This window comes from Podarcis bocagei (assembly GCF_964188305.1).
Source record: "Podarcis bocagei genome assembly, chromosome: 2".
In the NCBI taxonomy this organism is placed as follows: Eukaryota; Metazoa; Chordata; class Lepidosauria; order Squamata; family Lacertidae; genus Podarcis; species Podarcis bocagei.
Window position 1 is genome coordinate 73,313,146 of NC_138126.1, and position 13,898 is coordinate 73,327,043.

Below are 13,898 nucleotides of genomic sequence, written 5' to 3' on the forward strand. Positions count from 1 at the left end.
GTTCATACTAAGTTACATGGTGACAGTGTTAATAATCCACAATAAGCATCCTCTGGGTCCTACTGGGCAAAAAGAACAGAGATACTGTACTGCCATTCTTGACACATAAATGGTCCAAGAGAATAGTGTGTTCCACCATAACAAAGGCTGCTGAAGCTTCCAACTACATAAACAGGGAGTTACTCCCCTTATATAAACAAAGATCACAATTTACAGTATATTTGGGGTTCAGTGGAGCTGTGTTGCAGTGCTAATAGTAAAGCAATTTTTATTTCAGAGTGATATTTTATCCAAAGTATTTTCCCTGGTCGTCTAGTTGCAGCAGCAGATAACATTCCAATTGTTAAAGAAAAGCACTACGTTGCCCGATTTGTCTACAGACTGTGTTCCTTAGCTATTTTGGTAAAGTAAAGGGATCATGCAAGTTTTATTTCGTCTGCTCCTTTACCATCCCTTCCTGTTTGTTCAAATTCTCTAGTCTCCGAGATGCACCCATAACCTTTATCCTCTCCTATATTTTCTCATCAGATACCTGTCACAACTAAACTGATGCATTCATTTATTTCTTATATCCTGAATTGAGAAATAATGTCTGAGACTGAGGTCTGCTAATCGAGAAACTGGTTTTTACTTGGCTAAGAAGGGCTAACTAGGGGAAATTCTGAAAACAGCAGCCTAGCCTTATTCTGCATGCACTACTCCTCTGCCACCCATTTACTAAAGGAGCCAACTAGGACTCATATACCTACAGCAATGCCAAATGGATGGCAGATATACAGTGATTCCACCTGATTTACTTGATCTTACATTTGGATTCTCATTTGGTGCAATGAACCATGCTCCATAAGATAAAATGTCAGAGAGCGCAACATCATGGGACAGTACAAATAATTTTATCACATTTATCACATTTGGGATGGGGGAAAAGAATCACAAGTGTAAATTTGCTACATAAATGCCTAAACTCTTCATGAGGTTATTACATTCTTTCTTGTCTTACAATGGATAAAGTATCTAGTCACATGGCAACAAACAGGAAGACAGTTTGAGTACACGGGAATATATTTTCTTTGATTCTTCAAGGACCACAATTAACTACTTACTGATGGTGCTAGAAAGTGACATCTGTGATCGTTTCCCAGCAGAACAAGTTGCACTCTTACTTCACCAATAAATGTTTTTTATCACTGCCAGACAACCATGTGCATGTTAAAATTGCTTTTGTCTTTAGAACAAAACATTTAGAAGAGAGAGGATTTGAATGAGAATTCAGCTGATCCATCCTCGAAACTCTTCAGTCCATGTACCATATCAAAAACCACTCATCGTGAACAGAACATTCTCTGATGAAATTTCTTCACTTCATATTCCATGTTGGTAAAATCAAGTTTCTGATCAAGGCCGTGCAGTTGATTTGGTTCAGGAAGTGAAAGCAATGGTCAAGTACAGAAGTTCCCTTAGGATCAAAAGAAACAGTTATCAGAAAAGCAATCCCACAAGCTGCCTACATACAGCAACATTTTGGAGACATTGGCATTATACCAATTTTTGGAATTCCTGCATCATCTCTGGTTGAACTGGTTGTGAAGCTTAAAGCTTAAACTAGTTTCTTGGAAAAGCCAAAACCAACTTCCAGAAACATGGCCAATATTCTTGCAACAGATCTACTGGATGGGCCCGTTCTGAGTAAGCTACTCCCATGACCAGAACTATGCTGTGTCAGGCTGGGTGAGACCCATCTGGAACTCTGGACAGGTGCTACCAGTCAGTGTAGACAATAGGTAGGTAAGACCACTGTTCTGACACTATGGCTATTTGGGTTTTGCTTCCTCCACTATTTTTTCTTTATTTTTACTTCTGCAAAGATTGGGATTCTCTCATGCCAGCTGATACTGCCCTCTTGTGTGTGCACAGTGCAGTTTTAGCTATATAAAGAATGGTGCTTCTGTCCGAAAATGAGGGAATAGTGGACTTAGTGGCAAAAATCCGACACAAAGGTTAAGGGGTCGAAGGATCTGTCAATTTTAGTTCTCTCCATATCTCATTTTCAAATCTTAAATTACGTTCTCCACATTTTCCAGCAATTTGAGATTTTAAAAAAAGAAATCCTCACAAAAAGTCATGCAAATTTCTCCGAATTAAAATATTTTTATATGTAGTTTTGACCAATGTATCATTTTTTGTAAGCAATTTCCCCTACTGTAATGCATTTTTTGATGTAATTTTCACTAATATTTTCATGTTATGCATACTTTCCCCTAATATATGCATTGCTGTAAATATTGTTTGGGTGAAGAACTGCATCACAAATTTCAGAGTACTGCAAATGTGTGTCTTGGTTCATATATTGCTTCAAAAAGTGCATATTTGGTAGATTTGACTTTACATAAGTGCTAAATTGAATTTCTCCTCCATTCCTAGCTGATCTGGTTCATTTAAAGTCTAATCTTATGCACACATGCCTAGAAGTAAACTTCAATGAGTTGAATGAGACTCATTCTCAAGGCAAACCATGCAGGAATACAACTTTAATTTGTTTTACATTGATTTTAATGTGCTGGAGAGCATTCAAGTCTGTGATGGATTTTAACAATTATGTGAAAGTATTTTTAACTGGTTTAAGTGGAAATTGCCTTCAAATAAATATATGCAGCATCACTGCCTACCTTGGTGTTGCAATAATTCCCTAGCTGTATAGACAGAAAAGGCATGAAATCTCGAAACACTGCCATGCAGCTGACCTGGAATTCAAGGATTTGCTTCTGCTTCTTCTCTTAGAGCTTTGAGTGAAAGTTCATATCCAAGAAACATGGCAGCACTCATTGGGAATCCTCGCACTGCATTCACTGTAAGGCCCCTGAAAAAGACCTGTTCAGAACAAAGAAGGAAGGTTTACATCAAAAGAGCTTATCAATTTGTATTTTGGACATAACAGAATTGGGATAGGACCTAACAAATGGGAATTAGACATCAGGAGACTCTGGTTTTCTTATTAATGTTCTAAAAGGATTGTGATAACTGATAAATGATCAGGACCGGATTTAGGTTTGATGAGGCCCTAAGCTCCCTAATTGTCACTGTTTTTTGTGTTGACTATATGCTCTGTTTTGTGATTCTTGCTCATCGTCTAACATTGTGTATGCCATCAAATGCCAACAGTGTCCTTCAGCTCTCTATATTGGACAAACAGGCCAAACCTTACGCCAAAGAATAAACGGACATAAATCTGACATCAAGAATCACAAAACAGAGAAACCAGTAGGAGAACACTTCAATCTCCCAGGACATTCTATACAAGATCTCAAAGTAGCTGTTTTACTACAAAGGAATTTCAGAAATAGACTGGAAAGAGAAGCTGCTGAATTGCAACTCATTACCAAACTTAAAACCATGGAGAGACCTGGTCTGAACAGAGACATTGGATTCTTATCTCATTATACATGACTAAGCCATTTCTCACCTTCTCACCCCTTGCCTTTTCCTGTAAGACCTATTACAGTCGTTAAGAGTTGTCAACAGGCTCATCTCAGCTATCTGCCAATCTCCCATTCCCACCACCCTTCTGAGTAATACCCCTCCCCACCTTCTCACTATATAGAAGGATCTGGCAACTTCTGTTTCAGTGTATCTGAAGAAGTGTGCATGCACACGAAAGCTCATACCATATGCTATATGGTAATTTATGGACCTAATATACACAACAGAAAACACTGTTTCTGTATTTAGGTTTTATTTTATTTGTTTTTTATCTTATATTTTGGCAATGTACATCCAGTTTTCTTTTTCTTTAAGAAATTTTGGGGCCCCCAAAAGAGTGAGGCTTTAAGTTATAGCTTGTTTAGCTTATACATAAATCCAGCACTGTAAATGACCCCCCTCCTCTGCAGCCTCAGAGTCTGAACAGCAATCCATCTCAGACTCTTCCTACTCACTAAACCCTGTCACTTCTCCTGTTGCTGACACCTCCTCCTCCCAGACTACTCCTTCTTCCTCTGACCACTCATTGCTGTTCCACCACCAATCTCTGAGCCTTCCTCCCCATGTGGTTCTGTTGGGGGTTTCCTGGCTGGTGCCTTCCACAAATCTTCTGCATCCAGCCAGTCCATGACAATGGATTTCAGGAGAATATTTCCTCGCATGTCTGTCCTTCTCACTTATGGTTTTCTCTTTTGTGCTTTTATGTTTCTAGGCATAGAGCCAAAAGGAATTTGAACAAGGTTGTCCCCCCCCCCAGTGATTTATTTTTTAAAAGATGATTTTTAAATATATATATATTTGAAATGGATACAAGGACTGGTCAGTGAGCAGTGTTGTGTCCATGTTACTTTAGGGAAGCTTTTAATATTTGTTGAATTATTGTATTTTAATATTTTGCTGGAAGCTGCCCAGGGTGGCTGGGGATGGGTGGGGTATAAATAATAAATTATTATTTAATAAATTAAACAAATCAATATTCCATCCCTCATCATAAGTGATCACAGGGAAACTCACAACAGTATAAAACGCAATATGAAAATTACATTTAAAAACATATCAGCACCACCATCCGTCATATGGATCTCAGATATTCAGAAGGCCTATCCGAAAGACTGGGGAAAGGGAACTGTCTTCACCTGGCACTGGAAAATAAATAAATTAGGCGCTAGCAAACTTCAGAAGGAGAAGTTTCCACAATTGGGATGCCATATAGACAACAAGGAGTTGTCTGGAGTGATATTTTTCCCACTGATGATATCTGTTTATACAGCTGTGGGTGGCTGCAGGCAATATAAATTGGCAGTGGGAATATTCATGGCAGCATCCTAAGGCTGATGAGCTGAGATAAACAGGATGATGATGATTGAGGTAAGTGCTGAGATAGCAGGATTTAATAATCTATAAGCAAGTGCTGATTTATTGGTACTGACATTCCACGTGCCTGCTTCCCTCATCACAAAATGAGGATAATTCATATTGTCAGGGGTTTAGGAGCAGAGGCACGGGCAAGGGAGGAAACAGAGAGCGAAGGGGAGGAGGCAGAAGAAAAGATGAGTGATGACGACGACCCGAGATCTCCTAGTCTTTCCAGTGAATCAGAGGATTCACAGAAAGGAGCACCAGTGGCCAGGGCAAGGGGGGCACCCCAGGAAGATAGAGCCAGAAGGGACTCAGGGGGGAGCAGCTGGAAATCGGGACCAGCGTCACCGCCAGGAAGCAGGGAAGAGGAAGGGAGCCAGGGGGGAAGCGCTGGCAGCTCACCACAGGAGGGAGGGCATGAGTCAGGAGTGGCCACACCTCCATCGGGGAGCGAAGAAACGGTTAAGAGGAAGGTGGAAGGTTGGGCGCGCGCGCCAAGTTCAAATGCAGAGGAAGGCGGCGCAGTAAGCAGCCCCGAAAGGGAACCAGGTCCTAAAGCCCGGCGCAAGGAGGCAGGAGGGTCCGGGTCAGCGTCAGAAGAATCCCGGAAGGAGGAGGCCCCGGGGGGTAGAGGGACCCAGAGGAGGACAGTCAGGCGGAAAAGGTGGAGCAAGGCTAGGATATTAAGCTGGTGCTCACGGGGCGGAGACTCAGACGGAGCTTCGCCGATCTAGCTACTAGACGTAGAGTTTGCGCGCAGCAGCGTGAGAATGGAAACTGTAATTCAATAAAGACTTTTACTTAATGATCGCTGGCTAGCGTGATCCTCTGTGAGCTAGGATCTTCAAGCAGCTCTGACAGTAAGCTCCGTCTCTCCATTGTGGGCATCTACAGCCTCGAGGAGGGGAGAGAAACAGGTGCCTACTAGCGAGCTCACGAACGGCAGACGACATGACGGCTGAGCAGCAGATAGAGGACCTCAGAAAAGCAGTGGCACAACTGAACGCCGAGGTTCTCGCATCCAGGAAGAGAGAGGAGGAGGCAGCTGCCGCCTGCAGGGATCTCCAGGTCAGGTTAGACGTGCTGACAAAGCAGACACCCCGGCAGGAGGGAATTGGGTTGGCGAGACGGACAGGCGGGCTGGTCTCTCACTTCGATGGGAACCTGCAACAGTATCCCAACTTTAGAGCCGACGTACTGTGCGCACTGCAACTGCTGCATAAAGACTTTAGAGATGAACAAGAGAGAGTGGGGTTCATCATGTCCCATCTGCATGGGGATGCGAAAGCATGGCTACGCAATTTATGGAGAGATAAGGATCCGGCGCTCCAGAATGCGGATGCCTTTATTAAAGCGATGGATGGGTGCTTTTTATCAAGTATTGACGTGGATCTTGCACGGAAGGAGGTGCATGGGCTGAGACAAGGGAGGGCCAGCGTCAGGCAGTATCATGCCCGCTTTTTCGCCTTGGTCAGTGCCCTGGAATGGGACAGAGATTCGGCTCCTGTAAGAGACCTCTTTTGGGAGGGGCTGCACAACTCGATTAAAGATGAGATCGCGAGGGGGGAGAGACCCCGAACCACCCAGGAGGTCGTTCAGAGGGCACTGGCAGTGGGGGTGAGGCTGGAAGGACGTCCGTGGAGCAAGGACGAAGGGCGTGGAGGGCGCGAACCAGCCGGGGCCCCCTCCTTCCTTCCCAGAGAAGCAGCGCGGGCGCAATCCACGCCTCCGCCAGGAGGAGGAGCCGAACCTATGGAGGTTGGAGGTGCAAGGGCTCAGTCAGCAACCAGAGCCCTAGCACCGGCAGCAGTGAAAGCGAAGCCTCCTAGAGGGAACAGGAAGTGTTACGTCTGTGAGGAACCAGGGCATATGGCAAAAGAGTGTCCCCAGAGGCCCCACAAGCTCACTGCAGCCTCAGCAATGGTGACTGCAGCAACGCAGCAAGGAGGACCACAGCAGGGAAACGACGCGGTCTGGCTGGAGGAAGAGGCACTGGGGCCCAGCCAGACGTGTTAGTGACGCAGTCCCCAGAGATTTTACAGCCCGTGAACCCCCTCCCGCCCAAACCAGTAGTGAGGCTCACAGCATCTCTCCAGCTGCCCAATGGAATCACCATAGACGTGCCAATCACCATTGACTCAGGCAGCAATGCGGACTTTATAGGGCAGGACTTTGTCGACAGGCACGCTGTGCAGTTGCTGCCGGCCACACTGCCCCTGCAGGTTGTCACGGTGGATGGCAGGGAGCTGCTCGGGGGGCAAGTGGTGAAGCAGACGCCACCAATGGTGATGCGACTTGGGAATCACAAAGAAATCATCAGCTTCAACGTCACTCAACTATCTGACACGCCCGTTGTATTGGGCATGAGTTGGCTGGACAAGCACAGCCCAACGATGGCTTGGTACCAGAGGCAGTTGATCTTCGGCTCTTCCTTTTGTGCTGAACACTGCATCGTGCCCAGGCAGGAAGGCGAGGAAGAGGAGTCACAGCTGCTGCTCGGCACGCTGCAAGCGATTCCCCACAAGTACGCTGAATTTTTGGAGGTTTTCTGCGAGAAGGAGGCAGACAGGCTACCCCCTCACAGACCATATGACTGCAAAATTGACCTGCTGCCGGGGGCGGCGCTGCCTAAAGGGAGACTGTATTCCATGTCAGAGGACGAACTGCAAGAACTCAAGGAGTTCATTGATCATAATTTGCAGCGCGGCTTCATCCGGGAGTCCAAGGCAGTGGGGGGCAGTCCCGTATTCTTTGTTAAGAAGCGGGACACGCCCCAAAAGAGACTCGTAGTGGATTACAGGATTTTGAACAGTGTGACTAGGCCATCGGACTTCCCCATGCCCCGAATTGACGACCTCCTCGCAAAGGTACGGAAGGGCAGAGTGTTCACCAAGTTGGACCTGCGGGGGGCGTACAACCTCATTCGCATGCGGGAGGGTGATGAGTGGAAGACAGCCATGTTCACGCCACTGGGGACCTACGAATATAGAGTTATGCCTTTTGGATTGCAAAATGGCTCCCACGTTTTTCAAGCTTTTATGCATCACGTGTTGGCGGGACTTCTCTACAAGACGTGCGTCTGTTTCTTAGATGACATCCTGATCTTTTCGGAGTCGCAGCAGGAGCATGACAAACACGTCAAGGAAGTGCTGAGCAGGCTAAAGCAACATAGGCTCTACGCCAAGCTGGAGAAGTGCCAATTCGACGTGACGGAGGTGGATTTTCTGGGCTACAAGCTGTCTGACAAGGGGCTCGCCATGGACAGCGCCAAGGTTCGAGCGGTGTTGGATTGGAAGAGCCCGCGCAACCGGAAGGAGGTCCAACGGTTTGTCGGCTTTGCGAACTTCTATCGCAAGTTTATCAAGGGCTTCGCGATGCAGACGGCGGCCATCACTGACACGCTTAGCTCCAAGAAAAAGAAGTTCATTTGGACAGAGCAGGCGGAGCAGTCCTTTCAGGCACTCAAGCGTCTCTTCGCGTCGGAAGAGCAGCTGCTTCATGTCAACCCCAGCAAGCCGATGAGGGTGGAGACAGACGCTTCGGACAGAGCCGTGGGGGCGGTCCTGCTGCAGAAAGACCCGCAGGGGGTGTGGCGACCGGGAGCGTTTTACTCCAGGAAGCTCAGCAAGTCCGAGCAGAACTACACCATATGGGACAGGGAGTTGCTGGCCATTCACGCAGCGTTCAAGGCGTGGAGGCACTTTCTGATCGGCGCCAAGCACACGGTGCAGGTTTGCACGGACCACAAGAATCTAGAGCACTGGCGCATGGCACAGTTCCTGAATCAGAGGCAGATACGTTGGGCTGAGTTCTTTGCGAACTTCGACTTCCGAATAGAGTATGTCCCGGGGGACACCAACATCATGGCAGACGCTCTCTCCCGTAAGCCACAGTATCTGGAGGACGCAACACCAGCGGCCGCCATGCACATCTTCGCACCGACAGTGTGGGCGTGCGCCGCGGCGACCGTGGACCTAGAGGCGGTGCGACGAGCGTTGCAGGGGGACTCCTTCGCACGAGCAAAGATGGCAGAGGTGCAAAGGGGCAAGGCAGCGGCCGACGGTTTCCAGCTAAGAGATGGATTGCTCATCCGTAAAGGGGCCATCTACGTGCCGGGAGACGAACTTCGAGCCAAGGTGCTGCAGCAGCTGCACGACGCGCCCACGGCCGGGCACTTTGGCAAGGAGAAGACGGTGGAATTAGTAGCCAGGGATTTCTGGTGGCCTGGAATGAGAGGGGAGGTCGCAGACTACGTGGCGAGGTGTGACACCTGCCAGAGGGCCAAACCGGTGCACAAACCGCCGGCCGGACTGTTGGAACCGCTGCAAACTCCGGTCGAACCTTGGGAAAGGGTGGCCCTGGACTTTGTCACGGATCTGCCCAGCTCAAGGGGCAAGACGGCAGTGCTGGTGGTGGTGGACCTGTTTTCCAAGATGGCCCATTTCATTCCGTGTGCTAAGGTGGCCACGGCGGAGCACACCGCCAAACTGTTCATAGACCACGTGTTCAAGGTTCACGGTCTGCCACGGTCTATTCTGTCCGACCGGGGGCGGCAGTTCATCTCGAATTTCTGGCAGAAGCTGATGGGCTTCCTGAACGTCAAGATCAACCTGGCGTCGGCGAGACACCCGCAGACCAACGGGCAAGCGGAGCGGGTCAATGCCATCATGCAGCAGTACCTGAGATGTTATGCAAATCAACAGCCTGCGACGTGGGTGGATTACCTGCCGCTTGCCGAATTCGCCTACAACAACACGAAGCACGTGTCCACGGGGGTCACGCCGTTCTTCGCCAACAACGGGAGACACCCCAGAACCTTCCCGGGACTGGAAAGAATGGGGGAGGGGGAGCCGCAGACAGCAGATGCGTTCGCGTCGGAGCTGCAGGAAGTCCACGATCAGCTGAGGCGCCACCTGGAGCTGGCCAAGCACGCATACAAGGTACAAGCAGACAAGCACAGAAGGGTTGGAGAAGAGCTCCACGTGGGAGACTGGGTTTGGTTAGCAGCCCATGCAGTGCCGGCCAGGTCGTTGGCCAAGAAGAAACTAGGGCATAAGCAACTGGGGCCCTACCAAGTCGAAGAGCAGGTCAACCCGGTAGCTTTCAGACTGGCACTTCCGGAGGGTTCCAGGATGCATCCAGTATTCCACAGATCGGTGCTCACTCCCTACAAGGCACCGCACAGGTTCCAGGAACCCGGAACGGCGCCGAGTCCGGCCAGAGACAGAACAGGGCACGCGGAAGTGGCACAGAAGGAGCGCATCAACGAAGTCACGGAGATTTTGGACTCCAGATGGGGGGAAGAGGGGGTAGAATACTTTCTCGCCAAGGAGGGCACCCCGGCCAGTGCGAGCAGCTGGGTGCCGGGATACGCCTTAGACGAACCTCTGCTCAAAGACGAGTTTCATGCCCTCTTCCCACATAGACCTATGCCAGCAGACTTTTTCGACGACTGGCTTTTCACGCCCACGCTTTCGGCCAGCACGTTCCGGGGGTTCGACTCGGACGAGGAACCGACACGAGACGTCCGTTCCCCGGAGGGGTCACCCTCGGGATCCGCCTCGGAACCCTCGTATTGGTGGGACGATAGGCCAGAGGAGCAGTTCCGCAGAAAGTGGCTGGAATGCTCAGGACGAGCAACGCCGCCAGGAGGAAGTGAGGGAGAGACGGACATGGACATTTTCGGGGACGACCCTGGTTTCGAGCACGGCGGCACAGAGATGGAAGCGGAGGTGACCGTCGTCGACGAGAGCAGGGAGGAAGAACCGGAAGACTTCAGATGGAGGCCCGCCACGGGAAGCGACCGATATCCGACGTTCGTCCCTTTGCAACAGCAGCCCCCAGCTCCAGCACCGGAAGGAGGGGAGGGGGGAATGGGGGGCTTCGAGGGGGGGATGGATGTCAGGGGTTTAGGAGCAGAGGCACGGGCAAGGGAGGAAACAGAGAGCGAAGGGGAGGAGGCAGAAGAAAAGATGAGTGATGACGACGACCCGAGATCTCCTAGTCTTTCCAGTGAATCAGAGGATTCACAGAAAGGAGCACCAGTGGCCAGGGCAAGGGGGGCACCCCAGGAAGATAGAGCCAGAAGGGACTCAGGGGGGAGCAGCTGGAAATCGGGACCAGCGTCACCGCCAGGAAGCAGGGAAGAGGAAGGGAGCCAGGGGGGAAGCGCTGGCAGCTCACCACAGGAGGGAGGGCATGAGTCAGGAGTGGCCACACCTCCATCGGGGAGCGAAGAAACGGTTAAGAGGAAGGTGGAAGGTTGGGCGCGCGCGCCAAGTTCAAATGCAGAGGAAGGCGGCGCAGTAAGCAGCCCCGAAAGGGAACCAGGTCCTAAAGCCCGGCGCAAGGAGGCAGGAGGGTCCGGGTCAGCGTCAGAAGAATCCCGGAAGGGGGAGGCCCCGGGGGGTAGAGGGACCCAGAGGAGGACAGTCAGGCGGAAAAGGTGGAGCAAGGCTAGGATATTAAGCTGGTGCTCACGGGGCGGAGACTCAGACGGAGCTTCGCCGATCTAGCTACTAGACGTAGAGTTTGCGCGCAGCAGCGTGAGAATGGAAACTGTAATTCAATAAAGACTTTTACTTAATGATCGCTGGCTAGCGTGATCCTCTGTGAGCTAGGATCTTCAAGCAGCTCTGACACATATTGACCAGAACAACTAGCTAGCCTTGTTTAGTGGTTTCTTATCAGTTATAAACAGCTCCATGATCAACAATGGTTAATGAGCAAAACTTCAAGCCGTAATTCTTTAGTTTGCATGATTTTCAAGTGGCATGAGGCAACATTTTTCACTTGGCAAAAGAATGTCTGTAAAAATTATGGTCCATGGGAATGGGTGATGTGCAGTCTGCCACCACAGCTTGGCCAGTAATATTATTAATTACCTGCCCCCCACCCCCACCCAAAGGTCCTATAGTGAGTTACAGCAAATAAAACACGTTAAAAACAGCTTACAATCATAGAAATAAGGTGGGCCCTGAAAATAAAAAAAACGGGTAGGCCCCATTTACTGGAGGCAGAAGATGGTTATCATGGATATTCAAGGCTATTTGGACTTGAATTCCATTTCTTCATTATGCATAACTGTGCTAGTTAAGTTGTAAATAAGGGCTGCCATGGGGACAATAGACCCACATGCAACTTGTTGCCAAAACCTATTTCCTGATATTTAGTATTTTGATAGTGCTTACTTTTAGACCTTCACTGTGGTAACTTTGGGAGATACAGTCAATGACTCCTCTGTATTTGTTCAAATAAACCCCGTCAGCTTGAAGGCGACTCTTGACAACATCCATAGGAGTGGCTGTTCCCCAAGATATTGCTCCTACGAGAAAAGGGGAAAATATTATATATGAATACAAAAGGTCTTCTGAGCACCTTCATCGAAGAGAATGGTAGTTGTCTTTAGGAGTCAAGCTATAAAAAATATGCTAGAATATGAAATGTAACTTAAGATTGGTAGCTAATGGTACTTGGCTTGCTTGTCTAAATACAACATGCTCATTGTTTGTTGAATGGCAGACGGGTGTACTTTTACTTAATAACAAATATATCCACTTCTGAAGTGGCCCTAGCTTGCCATTTAAAATTACCTCATCTGCTTCAGACAAGCTTGTCAACGTTTCTTGCTACAGCAGGGAAGTGAGACACTTCAGGAAGTAGATTTTGACCTATTTTATTCAATGACTTATTCTGCCCCCCTTCTCCTAAGTGTTTCTCTGTTCAGTACTAAAAAGAGGTGACATTTAAGAACTGCAGAGTTTTGAATGTAGTATTTGTTGTGAAATGTTAATGCACTACAGTTTCATAAATATGGATTGCTTGCTATAGTTACATCTGGGGCTTTTCACATTGGGCTAAATGTGTTTTTACAGGACAGTGACTTGAGATGGTGTCAGTGTTGTGAAATACTAGAGCAGACATAGGAAAACTCCAGATGTTTGGGACTACAATTCCCATCATCCCTAGCTAACAGGACCAGTGGTCAGGGATGGTGGGAATTGTAGTCTCATACATCTGGAGGGCCGGAGTTTGCCTATGCCTGTTCTAGAGGTCCTCTTCTTGTTAACTGGCAACTAGTTTGTCTTCAAGTGAGATGGTGCTAATGTGCTGGAATTGTCACTTAGCTTACTTACTTCAGCTGGGCTTCTGTTCTTCAGTAACAGAGAGCCAACAGTGGAGTAAACTATATTTTCTAAGTAAAATGATGCTCCATCCTTCTACAGAAATTACCAGGGTGGTTTACAATGAAAGATCCATGCTCATAAAAATGCATAGGAAGGAATTCAATGCCAGCTTGCCAGATGGAACAATCCTTGCTCTCTGCTGTTCTGGGATTTTCCCTCAAAGCTCAAGCTTCCCCCCAAAACCACTCTGGCTGATCAGAAGAAACCCCCCCCCCATCTCTCATGGTGGAGAGGAGAGAAGGATTGTTCCTTCTGGCAAGCGGAAATGCTTGCACTGGCAGAATGTTGAGAAGAGCGAAATGTTGAATTCCTACCACTGTATTCCATGTAAACCACTTTTTAATTGGTTTTTATAAACAAGAATAATAATATACAAATAAGCATACCAAGTTTTCTCATGTCATTTGTATATCACAAAAACAGCACAATAAATGTGGGAAAATATCTAAAACATATGTTTCATTATTAGTGATCAATGTATAAATTCTTGGTTTATGAATTGGTTTAAACAATTAGAAAAAGAAGAAAAAAATTAAGGGGGGAAGTGGGAGTGGTGAGTGGGGTGGGGTGGTTATGCTTCTATTATTCTACTTAGCGTGTGTGAGGGGTTGTGTCAGCGTTACTTGTATGGGTTCTATTACTGTCCACTTGTTGTATTTCCTTGGTGGTGAGAGAGGTTGGGTGTGGCTAAGGGTTTGGGTGGTTGTCTTTGGTTGGCTGTAGTGAGAATTGTTTTTGTGTGTGAGTGGGGTGTGAGTGTGTATTTTTTAATCAGGTTAGCCAGATTGATTCGTATGCTGTCAGGGGATTCTTCTTGTTGTCTTGTTGGGCTGTGTATGTGATAAAGGGGAACCAAACCGGGGTGAAGGCGTCTTC

General features: G+C 48.1%; 1 protein-coding gene across 5 annotated transcripts in view; it reads right to left on the reverse strand.

The window, feature by feature from the left end:
* Nucleotides 1-954: 954 nt before the first annotated feature.
* The window catches only part of SLC25A48 (solute carrier family 25 member 48), a 34,565-nt gene continuing 21,621 nt past the window's right edge, over nt 955-13,898 (reverse strand). For 4 of the 5 annotated variants that reach the window (XM_081185677.1, XM_081185675.1, XM_081185679.1 and 1 more), the window contains 3 exons: nt 12,027-12,160; nt 2,742-2,868; nt 955-1,456 (listed from right to left, as the gene is read on the reverse strand). In XM_081185677.1, coding sequence (XP_081041803.1) covers nt 2,749-2,868; nt 12,027-12,160 — 254 coding nt within the window. In that variant the 3' untranslated portion in view covers nt 955-1,456; nt 2,742-2,748. Of the gene's footprint in view, nt 1,457-2,729; nt 2,869-12,026; nt 12,161-13,898 lie in introns of all 5 variants that reach the window. The other variant, XM_081185676.1, reaches the window with a different exon arrangement.